General features: G+C 38.9%; 1 protein-coding gene across 1 annotated transcript in view; it reads left to right on the top strand.

Moving 5' to 3' along the window:
* si:ch211-63b16.4 (kinesin heavy chain) overlaps positions 1 to 22,242 on the top strand; it is a 32,775-nt gene extending 10,533 nt beyond the window's left edge. The window contains exons 8-19 of the mRNA XM_036593696.1: positions 1,559 to 1,639; positions 5,571 to 5,602; positions 5,738 to 5,761; positions 7,026 to 7,136; positions 8,943 to 9,022; positions 10,000 to 10,156; positions 11,448 to 11,531; positions 13,441 to 13,639; positions 14,655 to 14,957; positions 18,663 to 18,848; positions 20,271 to 20,409; positions 22,110 to 22,242. Of these exons, the coding sequence (XP_036449589.1) occupies positions 1,559 to 1,639; positions 5,571 to 5,602; positions 5,738 to 5,761; positions 7,026 to 7,136; positions 8,943 to 9,022; positions 10,000 to 10,156; positions 11,448 to 11,531; positions 13,441 to 13,639; positions 14,655 to 14,957; positions 18,663 to 18,848; positions 20,271 to 20,409; positions 22,110 to 22,242 (1,529 nt within the window). The remainder of the gene's footprint in view (positions 1 to 1,558; positions 1,640 to 5,570; positions 5,603 to 5,737; positions 5,762 to 7,025; positions 7,137 to 8,942; positions 9,023 to 9,999; positions 10,157 to 11,447; positions 11,532 to 13,440; positions 13,640 to 14,654; positions 14,958 to 18,662; positions 18,849 to 20,270; positions 20,410 to 22,109) is intronic.
* The last annotated feature ends 509 nt before the right edge of the window (positions 22,243 to 22,751 follow it).

Below are 22,751 nucleotides of genomic sequence, written 5' to 3' on the forward strand. Positions count from 1 at the left end.
AGAAAGTCATGCAGCTGAGAGGCTACAACTCTTTCCATGACTTTAGCTAAGAAAGGGAGATTGGAGGTTGGTCTGTAGCTGGTCAGTGAGGATGAGTCCAACCCAGGTTTCTTTAGGATAGGAGTGACAGCAGCTATTTTGAGAGATGGAGGAACAGTGCCTAATGAAAAGCATAGATTAATCATATCAGCTATAAGAGGTGCAATAACAGAGGAAGCGGACTTAAGAGTAGCCGTAGGAGCAGGATCTAGTTGAGATGTACAAGTAGAGGATTTGGAAATAATCTCAGACACGGTGGAAGAGTTCATAGGGGAGAAAACAGAGAGACAATTATCAGGTGAGAGTGAAACAGAGGCCTGAGAAAGAGAAGTGCCGGTTGCTACAGGGAAATGCAGAGAGATCTTATTAATTTCATCCAGAAAATAATCCAAAAAAATTGACACTGGGCAGAGGAGTTCAAGGTGGGTGGTGAAGGAGGTTGAAGAAGTTTGTTTATAGTATGAAAGAGAGTTTTAGGCCTCAGACTGCCAGAGTTCATAGGATCAGAATAGAAAGAGGAGTGGGCAGTGTTTAATGCAGCTTTATATATGGAAACCTGCTCAGTAAAAAAGTGTGAAATGAACTGAAAGACCAGTTTTTTTATACAGGCGCTCTAAATGCCTAACTTTAACTTTCATGATTCTAACTTTGGAGTTGTGTTGTTTTGTGTTGTCTGTCAACTCAAAACCAGAGCCTTCTTCAGTGGTCAGTTTCTGACCACAGAGGTGCTCTGCACTAGATATTTTGGTGGCGGTCCACTCTCAACTTAGCAGTGACACCGCTGTGTCTGATACACTCATACCAGTACCGCACACACTACCATGTCAGTGTCAGTGCTGTGCTGAGAATGGACCACCACCCAAATAATATTTGGACATCAGCGCTTCTTTGGTGAATAGGGTGGAGGACAGTGACACAAACTGCGCGTCAACAGATGTAGAAAGACATAACTCTAGATTCTAACTTTATGTCATTCAGGCATGTTTCGTTTAATGTGATATTAAATTATGTATATACACTAACTGTCCAAAAGAATCCAGACAGCCGTTCTAATGAGTGAGTTCAGCTGCTTTAAGGTCACCCATTGCTAACACAGCTTGTACAGTCCTCATAGAAAAGCACTGACCAACAGAACAGGATGCTCTGAAGCAGCCACACAGCCTAAGGCCACCATGCCCAATGCCAAGTGTGGGCTAGAGGGGTATAAAGCATCCCAGCACTGGGCTGTGGTGCAGTAGAACTACGTTCTCTGGAGTGATGAGTTCGAGGGATCCAGCAACATCAGTACATGACCTCACTAACGCTCAATCAAATCCTCACAGCACTTATCCTTCACAGATAAGTAGAGGCTGTAATTACAGCAAAGAGGACAGACTAACTATTAATATCATTCATTTCAGACAAAACGCTGCTATCTACAAACTTTTGGACATTGTGCTTTCTTAGCTGTTCCGTCTTGGTTTATAAATCAAACTCATCCTGAATCTGCTTTGAAAAGACCCCTTTGTGTTTTGTGCAGGGGTCTCTAAGGGAGATTTTGCCAGCAAGTCTCACATGGTGTTCAACATTATAGTCATAAATATGAGAGGCCAGTTTAAAGGTAAGCATAACAGACTGATTTAATAGGTACTGATGTTGTAAGAGAGCAAATGCATAGATATATAGTAACATATGATTAGTGTATGGTCTCTATAGAACGTCTTCATAAGCTATTTATAACACATTTGTAACTTGTTTTTCACCATATATAAACATATGTTTATCTAGACCACCGCAGTGCAGATAACCTTTGTTGCCATTCCAAACTTGTTAGATTTACAGTACCAGTCAAAACAACTTCTCATTCAATAGCTTTTCTTTATTTTTATTATTTTTTGTAGATTGTAGATGAATGTTGAAGACATCAAAACTATGAAGGAACACAGTTCTGTACAGAACTATAGAACTGTGTACCAACCTTACCTCCGCATAACACAACTGATGGTCTCAAACACTTTAAGAAGACAAGCAATTCCACAAATTAACTCTTGACAAGGCACATCTGTTCAATTAACACCTGTTAATGAAAACCATTCCAGGTGACGACTTCATGAAGCTGATTGAGAGAATACCAAGAGCGTGCAAAGCTGTCATTAAAACAAAAGGTGGCTACTTTGAAGAATCTAAAGTGTAAAACATTCAGTTTGTCCCTCTTTACCTTTATTCCAGCTTCCATTCTTTTCAGGAGACTCACTTTCAGTTTCTCAAAGAAATCTGCAGACACGCCTCCAAAGTTCAGTCTTAGAAGTTGGTTGATCATTTTCTGAAGTAGTCAAACACATTCAGTGATGTTGAGGTCTGGACTCTGGGGAGGTCAGTCCAGATGGGGACAGTTTTGGTGGTCTACCAGGTCTTCCATTTTAAATTCTCCTTTAAAGGCTCTTCATATAACATGATACTCGTATGTTTCATATCACAATGCTCCGTTATCTTCATCACTACTTTCCAAAACCACTGTAAACTCTCTGCTCACCATTCTGGCGTGATGGATCAGTCCTTTTGATGCAAGTTTGTGGACCCCAGAGAGTTAATCAGTTTTTGAACTCCAGTTTTGAAAAATTAATTTATTTTTCTTTGACTTTCTTCTTCCATATGCAAGTATTATCTTATATCTTGTGTCTAATCTCTTCTGAAAAATATCCCAAAAACGAATAACTTTTACACAGTACTGTAATGTGATAAACAGCAGTGTGTATGTACTCCAAGGTCCAATCCCATTTCTTATTTTTACCCCTACCCCTTGTTTTTGAGTGTCACCTTGCTTCTTCGAAGTGAGTTACGAGGGGTAGTGATTGAAATCTTCCTCAATGAAATGGGACCCTCAGATAAAAAAGAACATTACTTCATTAACAGGCTACTAGCGCTGCTCTGTAGGCGACCCTGCCAGTCAACCTCACTGCTGGGCTTTAGTTACATTTAGGGCATCATATGCCTTCAAAGAGGTTCAATTATATATTATCGCCCACCCCTAATTCTTCAGTGATATGAAGCTGAAGTCTGATGTTCACCAGCTTCTTGTTCAAAATTTCCCGTTCCACCTTAAATGCAGCACCATTTAAGGTGGAACGGGACATTTAGCTAGCTAGCTACCAAGACATTGCCATACTACTAGTGGTTTTTTATGCTTGTTCTGAGGAAAAGGACCATAATACATTGAAATGGCATTAAACTAAGTTAATATAATGGTTATCATAGTTTTTTAACACAGAAGATTCTCACATTTGTGGGTTTCTTCGGGCTCTTGTGCAGCCATCTTGCTGGTTTTTCTTTTTTCCTATAACACTCTGTTTGGACTGTGTCTCTGAAACACCTCCGTTTGGAGGTCCATGTAGCCCTAACACTTCGCCCTACCCCTCTATCTCAACAAGAATTGGGACACCCTACCCCTAGACGTGAACCTGCAAAATGGAGGGCTAAGGGCTAAGTCAGGGGTGTCAAACTCAACCAGTAAAAGGGCCACATTGAAAAAATTCCTCAAATCTGTGGGCCAGAAAAAAATGTTTTTATTTCATTTTTAATTAATGTCGTTCTATAACCCAAACTGGCCGTTGTTGGCAAAAACATCAACAGTAAAATACAGACACTTGTAGTAGACGTTGAAATTTTACATGGACACTTGAAATATTCAAAATGTAAATGTCCCCAGGTGCTGGTCTTAAACCTACCTATTTTCTTTAAGTAGACACCTGGCATCCTTTCTTTGCTGCAAGTTCATTGAGACCTGGGCTCAATTCCCGAGTTACTGAGCTAATGTTAAGTGTTTATGTTGGTTGAACTGAAGCTGAAATGACTGATATGGTGATATGACTGGTGTAAAGAATTGTGTACAATTGAGGTGTAATCACTGTCCCATAGATTGTTGTTGGGGTAGGAGAGTCTGAGCACATTACGTTGCAGTGCATGCTGGGGACTGTAGTGCAGCACACTGTGAAAAGGGCTAATAATAATAATAGAAAATTAAAATACTTTTGCCGGCCGGATAGGACTGTGTTTGACACATGGGGCCTAAGTGGTAGGGGTGAGGGGTGAAATGAGATTGGGCCTTAGTGTGCATAACTCACAGTGTGAGTTCTACATAGTAGATACTGAATAATTTATAGTAGCTACTGAATAATTCATTGTAGATACTGAATAATTCCTAGCAGATGCTGAATTATTAATCATTGTTACTGAATAATTCATAATAGATACTGAATAATTAATGGTTGTTACTGAATAATTCATAGTAGACACTCGATAATTCGTAGAAGATACTGAATAATGCATAGCACATGCTGAATAATTCACAGGAGATACTGAATAATTTAAAGTAGATACTGAATTACTAATAGTGATTACTTAATAGAAGAGTCCTCAATAAATGAATTATAAGCTTCTAGTTTCAGGGGTTAAATTGTGCCTTTCATTGGTTATCCATCTCTGTGGTATACAGGTTGATGTAAGCAGAGAAGAATCCAGCACTCTCTATTCTTAGACTCACTGAAACTGCACACCAAACACACCAATTATTACATTCTTTACTTTTGTGAAAGCAGCCTCATCACATCCATCAAACAATTACACAAGCTGAGCCTCCCCTGGTGGGTCAGTAAGCCAGCAGAGTGCCGGCCCCCACGAGAGTGAGCGTGTGTTATTGTAGAGAGATAAGGGCATTCCAGAGCTCACTGTTACACAGCCTGCCCGGATTCTTGTTTTAATAAGATTATCTACGCTAATGTGTGTGGGGGTGTTGGTTTTTGTACATTTCCAGGACAGTAATGTCCTGACTTTGTAGTAAAACCAGAGAAAAACAGAACTAACCAACACAAAAACTGACTTATAAAGTATTTTTTCATGTATCATTTTCAAAAATATTTCATATAAACATCATGCTTGTATTTAAACTCTATGAGTATTGTAGTAATACTCTTATTTACTTTTTCAGTTGTGGTTTAAAATCTTAAAACACCTAACAGAAAGTTATCCAACCAAGACTGTTTCCTCTGAGGTATCTAGGTAGATACAGCAAAGCGAGCTCTCCCATTGGTTAGGACTTCAGGAGCTGAACTGAAGGCCTTACACGTTAGATTAATTACCAACATAATTGGAAGTGACAGAGGAACCAATCACACTTTGATTTACAATGGGTCCAGTTTCATGAGAAAAATGTCATTCGGGTCCTTCTGGAAGTTCTAGATATGTCAGTCACTGTAAATATAAGCTGTAGTCAAAGCAGGTCCCGGTTAGTTGTTAGGAATGGAAAACAGCAGCGGCAGCTCTATGCCAGGACCCAGGACCATTACTAGATTTAGGGGTGCTAGCAGAACTTAGCATTATCATAGAGGTGTTTTTGACCGCATTTTGTCATTTACAGCCCAAACTGAAGGCTTTGCTCTTATAGTCATGGTTGGCCACTGTATAATACATATGGCATGTATTATTATTGCCTATAGATACATACATATTTAGAACATATGGAATGTATTGTAAGTGTGTGTGTTTGAATGTTCTAGAGGGACTTTTAACAGCCAGCAAGCTCACTCTGGTAAGTTTATATAATTCTCACTCCAACAGTTTGATTATATACACTGCAGAGTGTGTTTTAGTATGTGGTAGTAACTACAGTGTGTGAGTGAGTTTCTTATCAGGAAAAGTGACTGTGTTCTCTTTGCTTTCTTAGGTGGATCTTGCGAGTTCAGGAAAAGTAAGATTGATTACACACACACACACACACACACACACACACACACACACACATACACACACACACACATACACGAGCACTCACTTGTTACTCCAGAATGTTTTTTAGAAGCTACTTTTCTTTCTGTTTATATGCCTGCATGTTTGTATTTGGTTTCATAGTAGTTACTGAATAATTTGTGGTAGATACTGAATAATTCACAGTAGTTAATGAATAATACATAGTAGATGCTAAATAATTTGTAGTAGATACTGAATAATTCATAGTTGATACTGAATACTACATATTAGATACTGAATAAGTCATAGTAGTTACTGAATAATTTGTAATAGTTACTGAATAATTCAGAGTAGTTACTGAATAATTCATAGTAGATACTGAATAATTCATAGTAGATACTGAATAATTTATAGTAGATACTGAATAATTCATAGTAGTTACTGAATAATACATAGTAGATACTGACTAGTTTATAGTAGATCCTGACTAATACATAGTAGATACTAAATAGCAAATGGTAATTACTGAATAATTTATAGTAGATACTGAATAATTCATAGTAGTTACTGAATAATACATAGGAGATACTGAATAATTTGTAGTAGATACTGAATAATTAATAGTAGATACTGAATAGTAAATGCTTGTTACTGAATAATTTATAGTAGATACTGAATAATTCATAGTAATTACTCAATAATTCATAGTAGTTACTGAAAAATTCATCATAGATACTGAATAATTCATAGCAGTTACTGAATAATTCATAGTAGATACTGACTAATAGATAGTGGATACTGAATAATACATAGTAAATACTGAATAATTCATAGTAGATACTGAATAATTCATAGTAGATACTGAATAGTGAATGGTTGTTACTGAATAATTTATAGTAGATACTGAATGACTAATGGTTGTTACTGAGTAATTCATAGAAGATACTGATTAGTAAGTGGTTGATACTGAATAGTAAGTGGTTGTTACTGAATAATTTATAGTAGATACTGAATGACTAATGGTTGTTACTGATTAATTCATAGAAGATACTGAATAATGCATAGCAGATGCTGAATAATTCATAGTAGATACTGAATAATTTGAAGTTGATACTGAATCACTAATAGTGATTTTTTAATAGAAGAGTCCTTAATAACTGAATTATAAGCTTCTAGTTTAAGGGGTTAAATTGTGCCTGTCGTTGGTTTTCTGTCTCGATGTCTCTGTAGTGTTTAATTTTCTGTTTCTGTGTGTGTTGTGGAAGGCTGTGTTCCGCAATTCTGCGGTTCAGGATGTGAGGAGGAGTTTCCATGTAGCTCCAGAAAACCTGCAGGAGGCCAAAACTCTCAAACGCTCCCTCACCATCTTCAGAAACGTGAGTATCACTCTTATTCTGCTGTCAGGATTATGATAAATACGAGTTCCCAGCTTAAAAGATGCACGCAAACATCCTGTAAATACAAGATAAAGAACAGAAATACATTTTTCTATTAAACACAAAGAACAAGGTACTTCAATTGTGTGGAAATGCTACACAAGATGACCAATTCCATTGCAAGCTGTGTAAAACTGAACTGAAATACAGGCTAAACCAGACTGGGAAGGTTTAGAAAACAACCGTCTCGGACAGGAAAGGGGAAATTTGACATGCAAAACAACCAATCACAGAACATTTAGTGTGCAAGGAAAACAAACTCACATTACATGAGGCAGAGTACCAGTCAGTAAACGCGTCTAGCTACTTACAACATTAAACAAAATTCAGGAACAACTTCTTAAATCAGGATAGTGTTTCTAGTTTAGTATTGAGGACTATATCTCGCTCTGCAAGGCTGATTGGTAAGTAGAGATGAAACTGCTTGCTACTAGCATTTATCTTCATCAACAATGTTTGTTTTCCGTTGGACTGATAAAACCAAAGCACAGATAGCCAGAGTCAGTTTAAATCCTCAGTGAGAGGTCAGAATCTGAGAGCAGGATGATTTTAACATACAGTTTACATCAGACAAACTTACTGAAATACAACAAAATCTCAGCTCAAACAGCAGCATCTGCAGCCCCAAATCCTTTTTATAATGTGGTCATGATGACTAGTCGACTAGTCAGCTACTTTTTAGAATGACTAGTAGACTAAAGCCCTATTCAAGCTGGATTGGTTTTACCGGAGGAGTTCTGGCAATGTAAACTGTGTGTGATTTGACTGGCTGATTTAAGGATCTCTGTCAGTTCCCCAGATTGCCCAAAATAGCCCGGATTGAAGCATCATCACGCAGATGTTTACATCTGCATTATGCAACAGGCACCACACTTCCGAATAGAGACAACGTGTTGTTCGGCTAAATGATATATTGGCTAGCATTAGGCTAGTAAAGTGGATTTATTCAACTTACCAAATGCCCAACAAGACAGAAAATGTGCTGCTTTGTAAGAGGTGCTTACAAGAACTTGAAGTTCTTTTTCCTTTTTCTTATTCGCCAGCTTTTTGTTCAAATTTGCCCGTTCCACCTTAAATGGTGCCTTCTGCACTTCTGCATCATTTAAGGTGGAATGGGAAAATTGAGGCGCCAGAATGTAACTGCTGCAAATATGAGCACTAGTTCAAGAAGACATTGAAAGGGGCCACGTTACCGTGGTTACTGCAAGATAAGCGTGGCTCTTTTCCCTCCCTTGCAGCAGAGATTTGGACTGTTTCTGAAAAACAACAACTCCATGATAATGAGCTGGAGAGAATGAAGTGAATCACGTCTTGCCAATCCAGCCAAAAGTCCTGATCAGCTTGTCCGTGTCACTGCTAGGTTGAGAGGGGACCGCCATCCAAAAATCTCCAGACAGGAGCTCTGTGGCCAGAGGATGGCTAACACAAACTGGGGGGGAGCATTGGAGAGTTGTCACACTGATAGCAAAACAACTCTCCTCTTAAAAGTGCAAACACCCACCCCACAGCGAGGTGGAAGCCAATGACGTGGCGGAAATTTTTGGGGTGGCATCTGGAGTGGCCAATCAGATTTCAGGGAATGAAATAGCCAACTCGGCCACCCCTTTAAAACCATGCATGCTGGTAAACACTACGGATACTGGGTTTTCCTCAAAGTGTGCTTTGTGATTTGTTTTAAAGTCAAAGTGTAATTATTATTACTATGTAATGGGGTATTGTGGGTAATGCAGTTTTCTGTCATTTCAGGTGATATTTTCTCTGAGTGCTGCAGGCTGCCAGCATGTTCCATACAGAGAGTCCAAACTCACTCGTGCTCTGAGAGACTGGTGAGCATCATTCATCACCATCATCATCATCATCATCGTAAAGCTTCATAGCATCAGTTCTGGGTCAAAGCCTTTGTTTTATAGTTTTGCATGTGGTAATGTGGAGTAAATCGTCAGGTTTGAGTTAAAGGGCACATTCATAATAAACCAAATTTCTCTTACTTTTTAATATAAGAGAATTTGATTTAGTTTATCAACATTGTTAAAGTTTCAAAATGTGCTTGCCATTTCATACAGATCATATATGGAAGCTAAGTTGAACTCATCACTGAGTTTATGTTTGTAATCGGACAACCATTAATACATTTACGTATGACCACCCTTTCAGTCTGAAGCAGTTTAGGTTCCCATTGTGGAGTGTTATTCTTGCAGATAGTCTGTAGGAGAGTTATTGAAGTGGAAGTTGTGGGAAAATGATCAAATGTTATGCTGTTCCTGGCTGTCAGGAAGCAAATGGATCATTACAGGCTTCCAAAGGATCCATACATCTGAAAGGAAATGGTTGAAGCTTATTTTTTAGCCTGGCCCTGCAGCTTTCAGTCCTAACTTAGGTTTAAGTTAGTTTGTTCCACATTTCAGTCCTGGACTATAGGGCAACCAATCAGAACAGAGTCATGTACATACATCCCTCTTAAAGGCACAGTAACAAAAACAGACTGTTTATTTCTAAGTGATAAAGAGAAGTTGGTAAGTTGTCAGCTAAAAATTAATTACAGCTGATTTTGTTCATAAACACACATGACAAATACAATACAGGACACTGTATGAAGATGACACCTAATCTTGTTCTGAAATTATAATTTCAATGCCCCCCCCCTTAAAAAAACTAATAAATCCATTGCACTGGACACAGTTTATCACTGGTGATTGTGCCGTGTTTTATTCAGCTTCTCAAAGCTCATCTACTCGTCATGCATTTTTCCTACTGTGCAGCTGTTGCATGAAGCTGCGTGTTAATTATTATGTGTTTGGTTCAGTCTTGGAGGAAACTGTCGGACATGCCTGCTGGTATCTGTGGCGACCCTGTCATCCTCAGTCACTGAGACTATGAGCTGCTTGCAGTTTGCTGCCCGAGCCATGAGTGTACCTTCACGGTCAATACACTCCTCACAGATGTGCTATACAACTGCACAGGTAACCATATATACCTGCACACGTATACTACACACCTGCACAGGTAAACATATACACCTGTATGTTCATGGCCATTACTCACAGATCTCCTACACACCTGCACAGGTAAACATACACCGATCAGGCATAACATTATGACCACTTCCTTGTTTCTACGCTCATTGTCCATTTTATCAGCTCCACTTACTATATAGGTGCACTTTGTAGTTCTACAATTTCAGACTGTAGTCCATCTATTTCTCTGTATACTTTGTTAGCCCCCTTTTACCCTGTTCTTCAGTGGCCAGGACCCCCATGGACCCTCAGAGCAGGTACTATTTGGGTGGTGGATCATTCTCAGCACTGCAGTAACACTGACGTGGTGGTGGTGTGTTAGTGTGTGTTGCGCTGGTCTGAGTTGATCAGACACAGCAGTGCTGCTGGAGTTTTTAAAGTGTTACCTCAGTGTCACTGCTGGACTGAGAATAGTCCACCAACCAGAAATATCCAGCCAACGGCGTCCTGTGGGCAGCGTCCTGTGACCACTGATGAAAGACTAGAGGATGACCAACACAAACTATGCTGACACACATGAGCTGCTGTCTCTGACTTTACATCTACAAGGTGGACTGACAAGGTAGGAGTGTCTAACAGAGTGGACAGTGAGTGGACACAGTGTTTAAAAACTCCAGCAGCACTGCTGTGTCTGATCCTCTCATACCAGCACGACACACACTAACACACCAACACAACGTCAGTGTTACTGCAGTGCTGAGAATGATCCACCACTCAAATAGTACCTGCTCTGTGAGGGTCCATGGGGGTCCTGACCACTGAAGAACAGGGTAAAAGAGGGCTAACAAAGTATGCAGAGAAACAGATGGACTACAGTCTGTAATTGTAGAACTACAAAGTGCACCTATATAGTAAGTGGAGCTGATAAAATGGACAATGAGCATAGAAACAAGAGGTCATAATGTTATGCCTGATCGGTGTATACACCTGTTTATTCATGGCCATTACTCACAGATCTCCTACACACCTGCACAGCTAAACATACCTGTATGTTCTTGGCCAACACTCACCTCACAGCTCTACTACACACTTGCACAGATGACCACATACACCTGCACAGTTATACTACACACCTGCACAGGCAAATATACACAATATTATTATTATGGTTAGGCTATTTAGATCAGGTCTGATTAGAATAATGCTAGCATTTATTACATCATCACAGTACAGTACTCACTGTTAAAATGAATTAAAGATCAGAAATTGAAATGCTCAGCTATCTCTGCCCTGGCAGGTGCAAAACGTGTGGGCGACGGAAAAGAGTGCCCATCTGCTGACCAGAGCACAGATGCTTCCACCTGTCAGTGCGGACAGAAGAGTGAGTCTCAAAAAGACCAAATTCTCAGAGTGGGAGTGCTGGTTTAGAACTAGTTTATCTCTTTGTATGAGGTACATTTTAAGAAATGTTTTCAACAGAGGAATATTTTGTACACTTATGTGCTTTGGGTGGCTTTTTGTGCAGAAAGCTACAGATACTCAGAACAGAAAGAGGTAAACTGAAAATGGCCGTGTAGCCTACATGGTCATGGTATCCCTGCTCAAACAGCAGCACAGACCAGCGTGAATTCCATGCTGGTCTAAGCTGGTTTATACTGGTTTATACTTGTATATTGTTGGTCTAGTGCTGGTTGACCAGCATAACAGCAACCAAAACATACATCAACAGTACATACTGGTTTTGCTGGTGACCAGCATATTAACTTCCATTGCTGCTGACCAGCATACCAGCATCTAACACACAATATGTACTGGTTTTGCAGGTGACTAGCCATGTTGGTCTATTAGGGATTTCTTTGAGGAAGGTCAGAGCTTTCTGCCTTTATCGACATGATAACTAGCTAGCTATATTAGAATAATTAGCCTGCTAGCTTCCTGTCTACTACTAACACAAGTCATTTGCTGGGTTTAATAACAGTAGCACATCTGCTAGTCAGTAACAGAAAAGTGGCAGAGCTTTCTTCCAGTTGAAAGGATAGCTAGCTGTGCTAGTTAACACAAGCCAACTGTTTCCAAATGCTAAAAACACATACTGGTTTTAGCATCTAGTCTGAATTGAAGTGATAGCTTGCTAGCTAGAACTTCCTAGATGCTAAAAACAGAGCTAATTGTCTGAGCTGATGCTGCTGATGATTATGTGTGGGGCGCTGCTGAAATTTGTTGAACCATTGTAGTTTGACTGTTTTCTTTATTGGGTTTTCCATAACTTATCATAGCTTCACTCACCACTACTGTATGCTTTTCTGACATGGTTTACAAAGTTAGTACTTAATTTTAGCAGCTGGGCTTCACCATACTTTATTACAGTACAGCAGTTACCATGGTCAAAATACTTGAAACTGGAACTGTCCCCCTTTTTTACTTCATAGATAATAACATTGGATATTTAAATGATATATTGACTGCTGAACTGAAATCTGAAATCAGAAATCTGGTCACTTTACAACAGGGAGAAACACAGTCCACCTCAGCTTTCTTAGCCTTCACAATATAATCCCCTAAAGTCCTACTAAATGCAGTAATTGAGGCAGTGGAGGAGCCCTGAGTTAGCACTCTTCCTGCTCAGAACAGGCCTCAGTAAACCTATTGTATGAAAACCTTTATTACTCATGTCTTTGACCGTAACTGTGCTGAGTGACCTTGGGGAAAAACTTGTAAAAGTTTACAGGGGTCATTTTTTGCTGCCGTGGTCTGCTTCATTTGCATTGTTTTTGTCTCAAGTGGTCAGTTCCCAAAGCAACACTCCATTATATAATCTGGGTCTAAGCATGAAATGTGTGGAGAAGGAGGTGAAGGTTTGTGTGTATGGACTCCAGCGGTCATCTCGTAGTAAATCAAGCTTTTGCCAAGCCAGGGGACAGATGAGATAGTGACTCAAAACCAGAAAATAAGAGCTTTATCAATCAAGTGGAAATGTTAGCTAGCTTGTTTAGCAGAAGCTACACTCCTTATGCTCCTCTCCTACCTTGCATTTCCACTCATTGGCCACTTTATGAGCTCCACTATATTGGTGTACAATTACAGGCTGTAGCCCATCCAAAAGCAGAAACTGACCACTGGTGAAGGGTGTTGTGGCTTACACAAACTGTACATCAGCAGATGAGCTACAGTCTCTAACTGTACACTAGCACAGCAGAGCTATCAGTCTTAGACAAACAATGCAACACTTCTTTGATTAGGATAATTTCACTAATATGGCTTGTCTGGTTGATGTGTTGTGCTCTGTCCAGTCTCAGGCCTCTCTGCCCCCTATCCTGGCCACCTCAGGGCCTTTGGCCAAACCCAAACCCAGGAGCAGCTTGGACAGCTCAGAGAGCCACTCTTTCCTCCCTCAGTTGGAGAAACCATCACCGATGGAGCCGAATGGACGCTACAGCCGCGGATCTCAGAGTATGGGGGAGAAGAGCAGAGCTGTGGACAGCAATAGAGGTACTGATCAGTGCATAAACTTGGTTAACCCCTTAAAATCCCAGGCTTATTACATACTAAGGCTTATTATTAAGCAACTTTGGGCCTGCCGGCAGGCCCTGGCCTTCAATACCTACATTTAGAGCCAGTTATTCATTCAACCTAATGAGAAACTGTAGAATAGACTCAGTTTATATCACAATGACTACATTTAGAGTCAGTTATTCATTCAACCTAATGAGAAACTGTGGAACAGACTCAGTTTATATCACAATACCTACATTTAGAGTCAGTTATTCATTCAACCTAATGAGAAACTGTGGAACAGACTCAGTTTATATCACAATGACTACATTTAGAGTCAGTTATTCATTCAGCCTAATGAGAAACTGTAGAACAGACTCAGTTTATATCACAATGACTACATTTAGAGTCAGTTATTCATTCAGCCTAATGAGAAACTGTAGAACAGACTCAGTTTATATCACAATGACTACATTTAGAGTCAGTTATTCATTCAACCTAATGAGAAACTGTAGAACAGACTCAGTTTATATCACAATGACTACATTTAGAGCGAGTTATTCATTTAAACTAATGAGAAACTGTAGAACAGACTCAGTTTATATCACAATGACTACATTTAGAGTCAGTTATTCATTCAGCCTAATGAGAAACTGTAGAACAGACTCAGTTTATATCACAATGACTACATTTAGAGCGAGTTATTCATTTAAACTAATGAGAAACTGTAGAACAGACTCAGTTTATATCACAATGACTACATTTAGAGTCAGTTATTCATTCAGCCTAATGAGAAACTGTAGAACAGACTCAGTTTATATCACAATGACTACATTTAGAGTCAGTTATTCATTCAACCTAATGAGAAACTGTAGAACAGACTCAGTTTATATCACAATACCTACATTTAGAGTCAGTTATTCATTCAACCTAATGAGAAACTGTAGAACAGACTCAGTTTATATCACAATACTTCAGAGTTTTGGATGTTAACACTGGCTGTCTGTTGCAGTTTGTGTTTTGAAAGGTGCCGTCCCGCTGTCCCACTCTGGCATTGTTCTGTCTTCATCCTCTTCCTCACTTGCCTCCTCACTCGCTTTAGGCGCTGTCACAGAGTGCTCCAACTGCAAACAGGAGCGAAAGATCAGGGAGGAATACGACAAATTCATCATTCAGGTGAAGAGGGACAGAGACAGCCTGAGCCAGAGGGTGACTGAGCTAGAGAAGGAGCTGAGGAAGAGAGGAGGAGAGGAGAGAGAGAGCAGAAGAGAGGGGAGAGAGAGCATTAGAGAAGGGACAGAGAGCAGAGAAGAAGGTAGAGAGAATGATAGAGCGGGGAGAGAGAGCAGAAGAGAAGGGAGAAAGACTGAAAAAGAGGAAGAGAGTCAAAAAGAGATGGGACAGATCAAAACAGAGAAAAAAAAGTCAGACAGAGAAGAGAGAGCAAGTGGAAAAGGAGAGACTGAAAAAGAGATGAACGGTGACAAAAGAGCGAAGAGACAAATGCGAAGAGAGGAGAGAGAGAGCGGAGGAAAGGAGAGAGAGAGTGGAGAAGAAGAAAAAGCAGAATGGAACGGAGGAGAGCGAGCGAGAGAGAATGACTCAGTGAGAAAGGAATCTTCCACCTCACATGGAGAGAAGAGCGCAGAGGTAAAGAGTTCATCCTGCAGGAAAAACATCCGAAAAAACCTTGGTGTGCTCAGAGAGTGAGTGCTGATCTCAGGTCAGTTCTCTCTGACCAATCTGTCCTATTTAAAAAGAGATAAGAGACAGAAACTGATCCTGGAGCAGCACTCTTACACTGAGATTCATTACGTTCAACAACTGACCACCAAACGAGCCAAAGAACTGGAACCACATACAGTATCTTATTGTTAAACCTTTCTTTGCCCCTGAAATGAGAAATATTAGTGTCCTTATGTTGGCCACCTAGTGGTGTAGACAGGGAAGTCTACAGAGAAACTTACCAAGTCAGAATAGTTCACAGTGGTGGTGATAGGAACCAGATGTCCACCTTTAAAAGTCCCCTCACAGAAAGTTATTACATGAAATGGTTATGAATTCACTAATGTCTGAGACACTGTTTTATGATAGTTCTGAGAAGATATTGGCCATAAAATCCATTCATGGTGGAGGGATACAAACAGGGTGTTGTGAGGCAAAATAGTCCCCAAAGAAAAGTTATTATTTCAGATTCATCACTATTTTACCATCGTCAACATTCCACATATAACACAGAAGGTAGGTCTGAGATCTGAGTCTGTAAGTTTATCTACAATCAACCATTTCACACCAAACCACTCTGAATGACTTTGTTTACATCTCAACCACTGAACTATGCAGAATTTTCAAAAAATTGGCAGAATCCCTCTTCACAGTGTATTTTAGATGTTCGGTCAGTAAGAATAAGAGGCAACTGACACTGTAAGTATTCCTTAGCATGTATTTACTTGTCTAAATGGTTGTTAGATTATTTTCTTTTCATTTTGAAATAGCCACAATAACTGCATTTAGAGATTGTGTTTTTTAAAATCAGTAAATTAAATGAATCATATTTTTTTCAGTCTGCATCAAAGAGTTTATAATGGGCTGATGACAAGTGAAAACGTTTGAAGGCGTTTGTCTGAAAGAGAACACTTGTTCTATTAATTAACATATTGGAAAAAATAAAATGTAAAATATTAAATGTGTCAGAACTTTTGCTCAAGCCACATTTTTACATTTTATTTTTTTCCGTTGTGTTAAATTAACAGTAATTCTGTATTAAAATGTGCAGATGTGTGTTCTCTGTAGAGGATATGTTCCATTTTTTTCGTGTAGAAAATCAACAAATACATGCAATTTGGGGTGCCCAAACCTTTACGTATGACTGTATGAACTCAGTCATGACACAGTGTGAGGCTGTGTGTGTGTTTGTGTGTGTGTGATTGTGTGTGTGTGTGTGTGTGTGTGTGTGTGAAGGAGGAGGTGGTTTCTCTGAGGGTCTTGCCGAGTGTGTGTGTTCAACATGAGCAGGCGTTTGCACACACACAGCAGTGTGTGAGAGACAGCTTCACTCAGAACAGAGTTCCCAGAATCCCCAGAGAACTGAGTTCCCCTTGAATTCTCTTTCAACACACTTGCAAAAGTCAGATTCATCCACTTGTGGGGGTCTGAAGTACAACCCACATTACAAAATGATCTTCTGCACCTTTTACATATTTCCACCAGAGAGGTTTCCAAATCCCCAAATCTTACATAGTGTTGCTTTAACCTTCAAACTTACAGCACACCACCCACTGCTAACTACACTTGAAGCCCTTCTCCCATAGTTTACTCTTTTGACAGCTTTTACCTTACATCCCCAGAAGACGCGTCCTTCACCAAGTTTAGACCGAGTTCTCTTTGATTCTCTTTCAATCATCAGATTCATCCACTCAGGGAAAGGGGGGCAAAGCACAACCCACACTAAAAAATGTTCTTCCACACATTGTGTGCAATTGCACATTTCCACCAGAGAGGTCTCCAAATCCCCAACCGTACACAATGCAGCTTTAATTATGAAGCCAAATATTTTTAAACATTTACATATTATATTAATGCTGTCGACACAAAATCTCTAATCTCCAACAAAGCAACTTTAAAAGAGAAGGAAAAAATCATTTTAACTTTCAAATTAAGTTAATGTAGCAAGATTTTATTCAAAATAATTTTTTACCATTTCTATTTTTCTGTTTATTGTGAAACTTTGATGCAGTGTAAACAGCAGATGGTATTTTCAAAGTATATAAGAATATGAAAGATGTTTTAAAGATGTTTTATTTATTGTATTTATTCATCACTAAATGACTTCTTTTATTGCTGCAGATTATATTATTAGATCTTATATGGCATTTTGGTGATGGCCCAGTCAGTCACTCAGGCCAGTTTTGGACTCAAAACTTGGCAGTGTGCAACTGTTTGGGTCAGATTCAGAGAAAATGTTGTTGGACTCCTTTTGGGTTCAGACTCAAAATTCCTTGCTATGGGTCAAGTCGGCTAGAACAAAAATTTCTTGTTTGGACCAAAATATCAGACCAAATTAAAGCTGTACTGTGAACCCTAACAGTACGTGACTAATGATATTTAATGAAAGACAGTAATGCTGTATTGGGTGCTTCAGGAGCGCCTGCTGTCGGAGCTGAACAGAATGAGAGAAGAGTGCGAGGGACTGAGGGAGCGAACGTCTCTGTCCATCACTCAGCTGCAGAAAGAAAAGGTTTCACCTTTAATTTATTCTAATTTCTCCCCTTAGGCAAACACAGTCTTTTATGTTTCATTCAGAATGATCTGTTACTGCGGTTCTGTTGTTGCAGGTTGAGCTGATGTCTCACATAGACAACTCCAAAAGCTGCTATGAGAAAGTAAGCAAGTTCATACACACATTGTTAATCAATACAGATACACCCAAATTTATTGACGTCAGCTGGTGCGACCGTCCAGACATATAAGATTAAGTAAAGTATAAAAAGAGTAATTTGTTTTTATTTCAATTCTAAGTAAAATAGTAAAAAAAACTAAGCAAAAAAAACTTAAAAGGTTCGTAACTAATTGCAAAACCTTTGTCCGTAAATTCAGATTTCTCAATTGTCATGCGGCGCAACCTACAATAAAGACTTTAATTCTGACATGCTTTTAAGAAAGAGTGAGCAGGGTATTGCATCATGATGAAGACCCTGAGTGACCCTCATGGTGCAAGTACAAAGGCTAGTTACATTTTCCCATTAACATTTGATATTAGCGTGTGGTTGCACCACTTGACATTTTCTGACTGGTGAAATGAATAATGCTGTTTAAAAATGAATTTATTTATATAAAAGAAATGAAACAAATATTAATAGATTTATGCAGATACAGAAATTCACATCACATTCTTTTAAAATAAGAATTATTTAAGTTAAGTGTTTGAAACCCTCCATTTTATATATATATATTCATATATGTGTGTGTGTGTATGCTGCCCCCTGCAGGTGTGTTTGGAGAACGCTGAGTTGAAGGCCAGACTGGAAGCCCTTTCTGAAAAACAGCTCTAGGCCGTGCTCTGGGTGCCACGACAACATGGACTCACACACCTCACACACACACATGGAGAGACACTCCTCACACACACACACAGTCACCACGAACACAGAGATGCTTCTCATGTCACACTGTGTTTCTCAACAGTGCACGACTGACCTTCCCCACGGTGAGAGACACACTATATTAATTTAATGGTGTTAATTAAAGTGATGTTTCTGCCAAGAATCAAATTTAAATAAATCTCCTCTTTACCACCACTGTCGTCAGTCAGCCGCAGGCTACAGAGCCCCACTGCTGACATCACTTCTCTATAAAAACACTTAATAAAAACTTACTAAGGCGTGGAAACAAACAACATGGCAAGGTGAGAGAAGAGATAGTTAAGTTGTAATAGTTAAGTTGTGGCCGTGACTTACTAAAGTGGGGAAACAAGATAGAGAAGTTGTGGCCATAACTTACTAAGGTGGGGAAACGAGACAGATAAGTTGTGGCCATGACTTACTAAGGTGGGGAAACAAGATAAATAAGTTGTGGCCATGACTTACTAAGGTGTGGGAACAAGACAGTTATGTCATGGCCATGACTTGTAAAGTGAGGAAATGAGATAATTAAGTTCTGATAGTCAATTTGCGGCCATGACTTAGTAAGGCATGGGCGCAAGATAGTTAAGTTGCGGCTACCACATATCTAATTCCCACTCTTTACCCAGTTGGCATGACTATAACAATTTAGGGATCTCATTTCTCATGCCTTATTAAGTCACACACAACTTAACTATCTCATTCTAATGCCTTACTAAATCAGAGCCACAACTTTACTATCTCATTCTCATGCCTTACTAAATCATGACCACAACTTTACTATCTCATTCTCATGCCTTACTAAGTCAGAGCCACAACTTTACTATCTCATTCTCATGCCTTACTAAGTTATAGCCACAAATTTACTATCTCATTCTCATGCATTACTAAGACATAACCACAATTTAACTGTCTCGTTCACATGTCTTACCAAGTTGTGGTCACGCATTAGGATCTGTTCCCACGCCTTAGCAAGTTGTGGCCATGCATTGCAATCTGTAGTTGATTGCATTCATTGTTTTACTCCTCCAAAATGAGTGCCATGTGACTTTGGTGCTTCATATATCATTTGAAGGCTGCAAATTTGAATGGCACAAAGCCTGACCATTATAAAAATACTGTAAAAGTATTCCGACGTCCTTAGTGTTGAGTATTATAATTTGATAGGTGTTACTGGAGGAGGCGAGACACTTATGTGGGTTCTGACACTAAGTGACATACTGTTATCTATAAACATGGACAAAAGTAAGTCACATGGCTGAAAACAGAAGCAGCATCAACTTAAGGCCGAAATTTTTGTCCAGACTTTTGTCCATTTTTATAGGTGAGCAATCAGTCATGTATTTTAAAGTAAAAAGGAAATGTGATTTTTTAGTAATCACTTTGAACCCTTCTTAAAGATTGTGTTTTGTTTTTTGAATATTTTTGACTCATATTCAGCTTATAAATATTATGCTTAATAATGTCATTTTCAAAATGCCTCTTTTTCTCTCTCTTTGATGAAGCAGGAAGTAAGTGCTGCTTTAGTTTGTGTTCAAGCTTCCCTGAATCGTCAGAGTGTGGATTTACGGAGAGATCATCTGAGCCAACCTCACACTCCTGCCACTGTGACCCAGCACAGCACAAACCCAGCCTCTACAAACAGCTGTGAGTGATGACACACGAGGAAATCACTCATACAGTAAAGGAAATGTACTGTTTTATCGTTTCTCTAGAAGTTCCCAACCTTTTGGCTTAGGCTAAAGTAAAAGGTTGTTCTTGGTCACCAGCTTTAAGAAAAAATACATAAAACGCTCTGAATCTGATATTAACAGGAGACAGACTGCTGGTCACCATAGCTAATGAAAAGGCAAAGAGAAATATTTGAGACGAACACTGATCGTTTTTAGACGAATGGAATTGTTTGCGTTTATAAGCACTCCAGCTGGTTTCCTGATACGTTTGAACTGCAACGAGAAACTGTCAAACACTAAAAAGTCATGAGGCTGAAGTCAGTTTCTGGCACCATTTAAGGTGGGACGGGGAACATTTGAACAAGAAGAATGAGAAGCAACTTCAGCCTTGTAAAAATCTAACGTTGATATATATATATATATATCGCTGTTGTCGGAAGAAAACCTTGTATCTCCAAAATGGTAAGTTTACAGGAGAAGGAAAAAACCTACTTTACTTTTAATGTAACTCAATGGAACCAGACTTTTTTTCAAGTCATTTTGGGTCATTTCTTTTGGTCCATTAATCATGAAATTTACACACAATATAAAGAGCAACAGGCATTTTTAAACAATGCCAAAAACTAAAAAAACCACAAAAATGGAGATACAAGGTTTCCTTCCGAGAGCAGTGATATACATTATATATAAACCTACATAAAAAAGGCTTATTCTAATAGGGCTCATCTTTCGTAAAAGGCTGCTTGATGTCAAGGTGATATAATATAATAAATATATATAACAAATGTATTTTTCTGACACAGGGTTCTGTTTTCAGAGTTTGTCACGCAATGTCTATTTTAAATGGTGCCTGTTGGACTAAGTGTTAATAAATGTTTATGTAAGTTTAAGTTAATTATGAAGGGTTTATGTCATGTGATCAGAGTTTATGTAAAACTTAAATTGATGGATTTGTTCTCTCCAGAATATTTTCAATCCATAGTACTTTTACTTCTACTCAAATATATTAGTAAGAAAAGTAGTCTACTTTTTACTCAGTTACACTTTAGCCATTTATATTTAGCTCCTAATTCCTTTTTTGTGTGTAATGTCATTGTTTTTGTTGGTGACAACATCTGTGCTGCTTTGGGATTGGCCACTGGAGCTTTAGCATCGTATTTTAGACCAAAATGATACAAAAAGTGAAGAATATAGTATAACAAACTTCTGTGCTGATAGATAATAGATGTACTAAGAGGTTTCACTGCAGCTCTATGAGTTACTCAGTACTGAAGTTGTTTTTTTGACCAGTACTTTTGTTATTCTACCCAAATTGTTTTTTGAAAGTACTTTTATTTTTACTTGATTCATTATTTTACCCAAGTATCAGTACTTTTACTTGAGTATGGATTTGGGCTACTCTACCCACCTCTGCATGGAGCCTTATGAACACTGCTCTGCAGAAAAGTGTTACCAAAAATTCAGTTTTTTTACATCTTACTGTGGTGTTTTACTGTGTGTTATGACTTTAAGGTTAGCTTGTGCATCAGTTTGATTGGTCTATCAAAATGACCTGGACCAAATGGAATAGTCTCCATACAGATTCCTGGTTCTGTGAAAGTGTCTTAAAGCTTGACTAGCTTGTCTACAGAAGATGTTAAATGGTTTTAAGTGTGCGTGTGTTTGTGTGTGCAGGCGGAGGGAGCACAGCCTGCTGCTGGACGTGATGCTGGTGCTGTATAAGAGGGAGTGGTTCCTGCAGGATGCCATGCCCTACGTCCGCCGCACGCTCAGGAAGTGTGGCCTCTCACTCGAACACACAGATTAAACCAACAGTGTTTCTTTTAGTGTGTTTTTGTGTGTGACCATTTAAGACTGTAGACAGAGAGAGCTTAAAAAAAATGAGCCTAAATCACACATTTACTATATTTGATATTTAATTTGTCAGCAAAAACTGCATTTTTATTGTCAAATCAGCGTGTAAAGATTTTATATGCCAAATCATAGTCATAAACATGATAAGCGATAAAGCTAATTGTTGAGAATCTGTGGCCTTGCTTTATCAACCAATACGCTCTATTAATAAACTCATCCAGAGAAAATAACCTTAAAAGGAAATCTGTGGGTGTTACATGCAGGTTTAAAGTTATACGAGAAGTCCAGTTTAAGATGTGAGCAGTGGAAATATGTACATTTGTAAGGATAAATGTGTTGTGTAAATGTATAACATTATCAGAACTCTACATGTTTTGTGTTCTCAAGTAAAATTAAAAAAGTACTGTAAAAATTGTAAAAAAAAATATATTATCGGTTACACATACCGAGCTCTACCTTTGC

The sequence above is a fragment of the Colossoma macropomum genome, unplaced genomic scaffold (assembly GCF_904425465.1).
Source record: "Colossoma macropomum unplaced genomic scaffold, Colossoma_macropomum, whole genome shotgun sequence".
Classification (NCBI taxonomy): domain Eukaryota; kingdom Metazoa; phylum Chordata; class Actinopteri; order Characiformes; family Serrasalmidae; genus Colossoma; species Colossoma macropomum.